Source organism: Branchiostoma belcheri, unplaced genomic scaffold (assembly GCF_001625305.1).
Source record: "Branchiostoma belcheri isolate BF01 breed outbred unplaced genomic scaffold, Haploidv18h27 scaffold27, whole genome shotgun sequence".
Lineage (NCBI taxonomy): Eukaryota > Metazoa > Chordata > Leptocardii > Amphioxiformes > Branchiostomatidae > Branchiostoma > Branchiostoma belcheri.
The window spans coordinates 1144974-1154304 of NW_017803876.1; the positions used below are offsets into that span (position 1 = coordinate 1144974).

The following is a 9331-nucleotide window of genomic DNA, read 5'->3' on the forward strand; positions in this document are numbered from 1 at the left end:
TACCCTGGTCAACTCGGTCCACTACCCTGGTCAACTCGGTCCACTACCCTGGTCAACTCGATCAACTCGGTCAACTCGATCAACTCGGTCAACTCGGTCCATACCCGTGAGTCAACTCAGTCAACTCGGTCAACTCGGTCCACTACCCTGGTCAACTCGGTCAACTCGGTCAACTCGGTCAACTCGGTCAACTCGGTCCACTACCCTGGTCAACTCGGTCAACTCGGTCAACTCGGTCAACTCGGTCAACTACCCTGGTCAACTCGGTCAACTCGGTCAACTCGGTCAACTCGGTCCACTACCCTGGTCAACTCGGTCAACTCGGTCAACTCGGTCCACTACCCTGGTCAACTCCATCAACTACCCTGGTCAACTCGGTCAACTCGGTCCACTACCCTGGTCAACTCGGTCAACTCGATCAACTACGGTCAACTCGGTCCACTACCCTGGTCAACTTGGCCCAATCGGGTTGGGGTACCAAATTCCACCCAGCCTGAAGAAATAAGGACAGTCGTGTGAAGTGCCTTTCCCCTACCACCATTCTGCCAAACGTCGTTTTATTCTGCCTTGTAGCAACAGTTTAATCCAGCAGCCAAGTGAGAAATTATAACATCGTTCTTAAAGGATGAAACTGAGACTTCGTGAAGGAGGAGATCTGAAGACTTTCGCATAAATGATGGATGGATCGATAACACTGCCGTAACAATACGTGGCAAAAAGGATTATCTTTTACATCGTTATCCCGGAGTAAAAAGTTTATGACTCCTCGTTACAGACCCTGTGTAAGAACAGTAAAGCTGCCCAGCTGTGCAGACTATCAAGTTGTAAACCTGGATTTCCCAATCATCTCTTTATAGAGTTGTTTCCTGCTACTCAATGTCATTTACAAATACACATTTATGACTGGAGGTCTTTGCTACTGGCGTGTATTACCCGGAATTATTTACATAAAAGGTTGCATTGATTAAATCACCACTGAAGGCGATAGCATCACAGTATGACTAATCATAGTCGTAATGTGTTGCTGAATAGACTAAATTTCATAACATCACTAGGTAAGAACATATTTTTATGATATTCCTTTAAATTGAAAATAAAACTGCATGTTCCCATGTCTCCTTAGCAACAATAAATGTCAGACGTTAGAATCTATTTTGGATGTCGCATCTTGCGTCCCTTGACAGTGAGTTTATCCAATTGGAGCCTCTCCCCGACATATACATATGCTTCCAACACTAGAGGTGTAAATGATTCTATTCTATTCTATTCTATTCTATTCTATTCTATATGATACTGGACAAAGCCCTATCTAGGGCATCCCACCCAGTGACATGTGACTTGTCCAACCACAAATACAAAAGTACAGATGACACCATTACTGTATATTGCTTTATTGACAACAATGCAAAGACACATACTGTGTAACACACAGGACAAGTAATGTACAGATATGGTGATCGATAAATAAAAGGCTTTCAAAGCCAAAAAGATCAAGGAACTTTAAGTACATGTCAATAAAAGTGTTAATAGAGACATCCCAAAAAGTGGGCTTTGTTAAAATACTCCTATCCCTATCCTACCTTCTACTGCCTCTCTATTTGTAAGCTTTCATGCAGAGCACCAGAATATAATGAATTTGTAAGTATGAAGCTCAGTCACAATACTAAAGTCGTTAGTTATTTACAAAATGCCATTTACATAAGTATAAAAGTAAATTTTGCTCCTCAGGACATGGTTAAGACGCTATTTTCTGTACAAAGCTATAATCCATGTAGTACTGAACATAAGCAATATTTACATAAAAAGGCAGTGTCTACATGTCTGACACATATTGATATAATGTCAAATTAAGTACAATTGCCACAGGACAACAAACTGCTGTCACAGTTCTCTTTACACTACTTTGCTACAACATGAGCACGCTATTGCTACAACATATTTACAGATCAAAGTACATATTGTATCCAAATTGGCAATTTGATCAACTTATTGCCCGTCTTTCTATCTATTATAATGCCAGTGTCAGTGTTCCAATGCTGGGTGCACAAAATAGTGATCAACAAACTGCAGCAAACATCATGTATGCATTTATCTAAATTTCAATCTAGCCTATCTACTTCAATTGTCAGTTTTTGCAAGATAAAATTTTGTGATGTACTCTGCTTGAATAAAATTTCTTGTATTTCACTGATTTGCACTTGTCCTTATGAAATGTGATGGACAGTGGTGCAGGCAATAAGTCTACATTAGACACAAGGAAATTTAAAGTAAAAATTCATTCTGCATACATATATATTGTACAGCGACAACATATCGAATCCACTTATCGTATAATACATTGTACATACTTCTACCACAGGAGATATGACAAGCTGCCAGTGTCTTTCCACTGACAAGTGCAGTTGCATTTGTTCACCTTTTAGCAGTCTGAGTAGCTTAGTACATGTAATACACCTGATTTCACTGTATACCTCGACTTGTACATCTTTGACTATGAAGACGAAATATATACCTGGACATGGATTTAACAGTGCTACAAAATCTGTAAACAGTGGAATAACATTTTCTAATGACAATTTTGAGTAATTAATGAGTAATTAGACCATCGGTATATGTTACATATCACTCTCTTCATTGAAAAGACCTTCCAACACCTTTGCAACAGATAAATACTCACGCAAGTACATATACTTTGTTTGGGTATCAAAAACTATCATAAGAATGTCTTCACTTCATGTACGTTTTTGCTCTCTCCTTCACAAGTACAAGCACCAACACTATAGGTTACTAGTAATCTTCTGTAGATAATAATTGTTGGTGTTGGCTGCCTGCCAGTGTAGAAGGAAATATACAGAAGAAAAACAGAAATACAGGTCAGCATTGACTGGGGAGGTATGAGTATATGTTTATTTAAGAGACTGCCACACACCTTGGCAGAAATTTGATTTTTAGCTACTCCATTATATATCTACAGTCTAACTGATGAACGAAACACTACCATGACCAGGCATTTTATGTATGTATGTTTTTGTCGTTTCCTTGTTTTCTATCGCACTAAATCAAAATACGCATATCCCCCCACCCACAACGTTTCTATACATGCGTCATCATTCTAGGTTTTTTGGCTGCCTCTGATGCTCGTGAGGCGCGGGAAGCTATGCTGGCGCGCTCGTAGGAGTGCTCGCTGACTGCGGGGTAGCTGGAGTAGTTGTTGTAGGGGTTGCTGTACAGGTTTCCGTTCTTGTAGTCCTGGTAGGTTCCACCAGGGGGCGTCCATGGGGGAGGTGCACCAAGGCTGGTCTGGAGAGGGCGAGAAACAAGTTTATAAAGCTGGTCTTTTATATGTGATTGGGCTACTGTAAGTGACATAGTCAAGCTCCTGATATACCTGTTATTTATTTAAACGCGACACCAAAAAGCAAACCTTACAGCAGGAATAAAACTCCCAGAATTACAAGAAGTTTGCATACACAAATTACAACGGACGATACATCCCTGATATACATTTATAGTACTTAAATTTTACTCCAAGCAAACCTTTTGACTTCTGTACATGTACAGATGAGGTTTAGGAAACATAAAGCATGACTTCTGACAGTTCTTTATTGTACAGGGTCATGGCCTGTGACCTCTCAATCTCATGTCCAGGAAGCCACTCTGATGATTGACTAATTAAGGCAAGTATAGCGGACCGAATCTCCAAGCAGGTCCTTTGGTGGTTGCAAGACAGTATCAAATTGGCAGGGCAGAATCCATGTAAAAAAGCAGAAATCCTGAAAAAAGGAGAAATCCTGACAAAAACAGCTAAAAATGTGTCAAAAATTAGCCTGTGTTCACACTGCAATTTCGTTAGATTAGTAACAAGGAAGCTGAACCTACATGTAAATCTTTGTTAACCTGAGACTAAACAAAGCCCACCTTTGAGGAGTAGTCCCTGTCGTCGTAGTCAGCTGTGATATAGTACTTTCTCTGGGGAGGGGGAGGGGGAACCTTGTCCTTGGCTGCTTCGTGGTCCCTGTGGATGATCTCAACCTTCTCCTTGGGCGGGGTCTCCTGCCCATCTGCTTAAGAAAAAAATAAAAAGATGAGAATTCAGTACAACTATCATTACATTTGACAGACAAAAACTAAGGTTTGAAGCACAATAAGGATATATTGTCTCATCTTTTTTATAGTTCTTTATTTAAATCCAACAATGATACGTGACAGCAATGTTCTAGCCAGTGTATCATTTGACGGAATTTTGCTGCTGACGAAATGCAGAAAATTGTGTTTTAGAGGGTCAAGGTTTCAAAATTTCCAAAGGAGCATGACTTCAAGGGATTGTTGCACCTACTGTTTCTAGTGCAACACTGTGGGCCTTCAGCATTAGACATGATGTTACATCAAACAAAACTGATATGGCAGAAAAAATTTAGGCTGGCTAAAACACTGTGTGACAAGTTTTGAATTAATCTCATCCCAAACAAAAAGGCAGGACAATGTAACATTTCCATTGGAATATTCTTCGCTCCCAAGCCCAACCCTGGTTAATGTGTACACAACATAGCATGGCCCTGAGGCATTCTGTTGAACACCAAACAGAGCACCTCTAACATGAGACCACACATAGGTCACAATTCACAAGGACACATACATTTGTAACTTCTGAACCTACCAGGTCATCTGTTGTGACAGGCTTGTAAAAGAAAAGAGAGGGTATACATAGAAGGAGAATACATAGGAAGACTAGAAGAACACAAGGTGTTTACAAAGCTTCCCTTTCCCCTTTTAAGTATTTCTCTGGTATATCTAAGTAATTATCCTCATCATAACTGCCATAGAAACGATTCCAACCTCAGATTCAACATATTTCTTGTTACAACTGCTGAGAAATGCTAGGTAACAAAAATGGGATGAAAAAGACAGAAAAAAAAAAGAAAGAGAAAATAACCCTGAAATAGGAAAGCTATTGGTAAAGACAGAGAAATGTTACAGGAAGGAAGACAGTCTTCAGTAAGATGTTGTTAGTTCTTGTCTGAGGGTAGGTATATGGTTTAGAAGACATGGAAAGACACAGACGTTCACTGTGGAATTATGGTGTTGAACTTATGATTGTTTCCAAAAATTTCCACCATGAACAAATCCTGTGAAGGAGACAGAGAGGAAGCAAGGCTACAGGCCAGCAAGAGTTGTGTTGCAACTAACAACAAAGGGAAAATCAGGAATGCTGACCTCGGACTTCCAAGCGTGTAATGGACTCATTGCTGGCACCTGTGGTATGGTGGGGGCAGGTGAACATGTGTTAATACACTGGAGTGGGGGTGGGGGGTGGACAATAACATGCATGGGCACACTGGAACATACAACAAGTGGGTTCACCATGTGTACATTCAATCAACTTGTTAAAATGTTATTCAATGGATTGAAACCCATGGCATTATGTACCATTCCCGATGATGACAAACCTTCCACATCTACTGTAATACCGGTAACAATGTTAACATGAACTGATGATGTGAGATGTGAAGTTACTGTACTTCTAACAACATTGTTACCTCATTCATAAAGTTCAATCAATTTTTTCATCTACATAACAACACAAATGCGTTTACCTGTCCCAATTCACTCTATAGTATATAAAGTGGAGTGGATTCATTCCTCAAGCTAACCAACATCTACAGTGTACAATGTACCACAGTCATCCCTCAGTAAGACATCTGGAGCTGTATAGTTCCCATTTAGAACTTTCATTCAGCCTGTCACTAACTGAAGTTGAGCTGTAGTCTGCACACTTCAAAGTCAGTTAGCTTGAAGAATGAATCTACTGTACTTGATACAGTCTTCAATTTACTCTGTAGTTACACACCAACACTTGACCAGCAGAGACAGTTAACAGTGGTGAACTCACCTTGCTTCTTTCTCCGCCTGTGACAGAACACAAAGACCAGCAGGACAATCACCAGGATCAGCACCAGACCTGCAACTGCACCTCCCACTATAGCTGCTAGGGGGAGTGGCTCTACAGTGGAATCAAAAGTCCAGTCAGATTGTGTGTTACATAGTGAACCTATATAGCCATATATAGCTAACTGTACAGACTAATAACTAATAACAAAATTCAAACAATAACTGCAGAAAATGACATTTGAGAATTTAAGAATAAAAATTGACAGCTAAGGTATGTAAACATGTGTCAACGGAAAAAGATTGAGCCAATATTTTTTCTGTTTTGAATCATTTACAAGAAACAGGAAGCTGCTTCAGTCCATGCCTGTCACATTCTCTTATTCATTACATCCATTATTGTATTACATCCATAGGTGCATCATACAGATTCTGATACCAAGACTGTGAAATCAAGATGCATGGCATTCCTCGAGGTTTAAAACTGCAAGACTCAACTTCATAGATACTTCTGACTGTTTGAGGTGTATCTGCATACAGTTCATTCCTTCAAGTTTAACAGAGCAACCCGTGGGGTTGAGACAAAGCCCTTTCTGTCTCAGGGTTATAATCTTGGACATCAACCCTAGTCTGTTCCACACCGTGCAGTTATACTCCGCAAAATCGCTGGCCTGCACTTTCGAGATGGTGAGCACGCTTAGCCTGCCCCCATGCACGTCCCGTTGCTCCGCGGTGAAGCGGCCCTCCGTGCCCGAGTCCAGCATAACGCCATTCCATGTCCATGCCATGCGGGAGGGAGGGGGGCTGTTGGAGGACAAGCACTCGATCTGCCCCTCGGCGCCGCTGGAAGCGTACTGCACTTCGAAACTGGAGATTATTGGTGGGCCTAATGAAGGGGGAGGGAGCAAAGGCAAGGCAGACTTTACAGCAAGGCAATTAATTAATTGGGACTAAAACACAAGTTTGTACGTACCTTGACAGACAAGTCCAGTGGCTGGCATGACCAGACATGACACAAGACCACCACCAGCAGTGGGTGGGAAAGACACAGGATAACAGTGAGTCAAAATAACAACTAAATGAACAATATAATGCATGTAAGGTTTATCAACATGTATCAATGATAAATGTAGTTTCATACAAACATTTACAAGAGAGAGACCTTCCAGTTTTTAATCGATGATAGGGATATTTCTAGTCCTGTCTGTTTATCTTAGCTTTGATGCCAGACTGTTCTGAGGGTTAATATACAGGACAACCCACAGTTAGAACCTGCTCAGTTTGAAAATGAAGGGGTTTGTGGTAAAATTTCTTTGGGGACATGTTGGCCCTGGAGCATATAGCCTGTATACTAGCCCTGGCAACACTGGCATCCAGTCTTTCTTTTTAGTTTCAGAAGAATTGAAGAGGAAAGATGGGTAAGGAAGAGACTGCTGCACATCCGTTCAGAGATTAACTTCTGGCACACTCATGGAAGAGCCTGGAACATGACTCTCACTTTAACACGAATTCACTTAGCGAGAAAAGAAGCAACCAATTTGGCAGCATGGAGGATCAACCACAGAGATACCAGTGGATAAACACTTAATCTTTCCTTCCTAGGAAATGCTCCAGACTGCTTTTATCTTTGTTCTAAGCTAGAGCACTTTAATTGTGAGTTCCAGACTTTCCAGCACATTTGCTAGCCTGGGTTCGTCGGTAGCGACTGTTCGGGAGCGGACGTAAACTAACCAGGATGGTACCCAGGCTACACATTTGCAACCCAAGCACTTGTATGGGTAGAAGCGGGTCAGTGCGAGTCACCTGTTAGCAGAGTCAATCTCTTTAAAGATAATAGCGCTGCCTGGGGCGAGGAATGCACCTCCTTACATTTTCTTCATTTCCTGTTGCTGACAGCACCATACGGGATCCATACTTGTAGCTGTTAGTGTTTACTACAGGTTGTTAGGCACAGGTTTTACCTATCTTTGGTGCAAAGCTGGAATCCTCTTATACCCTCCAGAGAAGGCCAATGACAGATACTCTTTTTGGGTTTACTCTAACTAGGTGCACCTGTTGTGTTGAGGAGTATTTGGTTTACTGTTAAACCAATGGTAGACAGTTTTCATACTGATTTCCATATTAGATCAAGTGAATTTTTCAGTAATTTTCATGAGTCCAGCAATGGATAGATGTTCAAGTCTTGAGTAAAAGAAGTTTACATTAACATTAACTTTTGGTTTGCAGCATTTGTTACTTAAAGATCAGCGGAAGTAACATTAATATTTTAAAGTAGGCAGCTGTTACAAAACAAGTCTGTTTTCTTGTACCTTAACAGTGTGTTCATTGTCATTATTATCATCAGTTGGACTTGTCATGTTTTCAATCTCCTGCCATTTCTGCACTTTGAAGTTGAAGGTTAACACAGGCCTAATGCATCCTGTGTAAAATATGATGGTTCTGCATTTTGTATCCTTCTGGTGACTTGTCAAACCCTGGGAGTTAAGCATCTATGGATGGAAGCCAATCTGATACATCAACCTAAGAAACAAGACATTGTTACCTCCATGAAAATGTAATCTTTTTGGTCTGTCTATCTGTGTGTGTTTCTGTATATTTGTGGTCAGCTTTTGACCCCCACCTCAGCTTCTGACCCTCACTTTTGCTTTTGAATGAATTGTGATGATATTTGGTATGTAGGTACATGTAGGTCTTGTGAAGACCAAGGTCAAGGTCAATTATGGGCTTCCTATTGGTTGCCCTTAGTACTGCAGCAGAAAGTCATTTTTTTCTTTACCTTTTGTCCTGGACATGCTAGGTAGGGCCTTGATATTTTGGTGGCAGATAGCTTTTTCAGTGAGGGAAAAAGTGTTGTAGGTTTGGTCTCCCTAGCAGCCTGTTCTGGAACTGCAGCGGTAATTTGGCAGAAAATCTTTCAAAGAGGTTGTCAAGAAAGAAAGGATGGAACAACAAACATAGAGGTGCGGTGGGTGACATGCCAGTAAAAATCACAGCACAATAACACTCTGGTGATCCCTGACTCCCACACTGTTAAACATAAGAGAACTTTTCTAACATCAAACTTAGAGCTGAAACAGATAAAAGAAAAGAAAGATGAACTTGGCTCACCGTTGACGACCAGCACCACCTCCCTGGAGTCCTCGCCTGACCCAGGCACCACCGCGGTGCACACGTAGGTGCCGGAGTGGCTCTGGTCCACGATGGGGAAGCTGAGCGTGTCTCCTGTACCCAGAACCGAGGAGGAGCCCTTCTTGGTCCACATGATGGTGGGGGGAGGGTTTCCGCTCCACTTGCACACCAGCGCTGCCGAGGTCCCTCTGTCCACAATAACCTGCCCAGTCGTCTTCACGATTTCTGGCCCGTCTGAAAAAAAAAATACAAAATTTCAAAATGTATGGTTTATGCCTAGGTAACAGTTACTCAGGGCAGGCAACTGGATAGATTT

The 9331-nt window shown here is 41.4% G+C and overlaps 1 protein-coding gene across 4 annotated transcripts in view; it reads right to left on the reverse strand.

The window, feature by feature from the left end:
- Nucleotides 1-2930: 2930 nt before the first annotated feature.
- Nucleotides 2931-9331, reverse strand: part of LOC109472227 (kin of IRRE-like protein 3) — a 68847-nt gene continuing 62446 nt past the window's right edge. Inside the window, exons 8-12 of one of the 4 annotated variants that reach the window (XM_019771839.1) lie at nt 6476-6772; nt 5891-6001; nt 5215-5253; nt 3919-4061; nt 2931-3300 (exon numbers count right to left, since the gene is read on the reverse strand). In XM_019771839.1, the coding sequence (XP_019627398.1) occupies nt 3094-3300; nt 3919-4061; nt 5215-5253; nt 5891-6001; nt 6476-6772 (797 nt within the window). In that variant the 3' untranslated portion in view covers nt 2931-3093. Of the gene's footprint in view, nt 3301-3918; nt 4065-5214; nt 5254-5890; nt 6002-6475; nt 6773-9331 lie in introns of all 4 variants that reach the window. The other 3 variants (XM_019771838.1, XM_019771840.1, XM_019771841.1) reach the window with 3 other exon arrangements.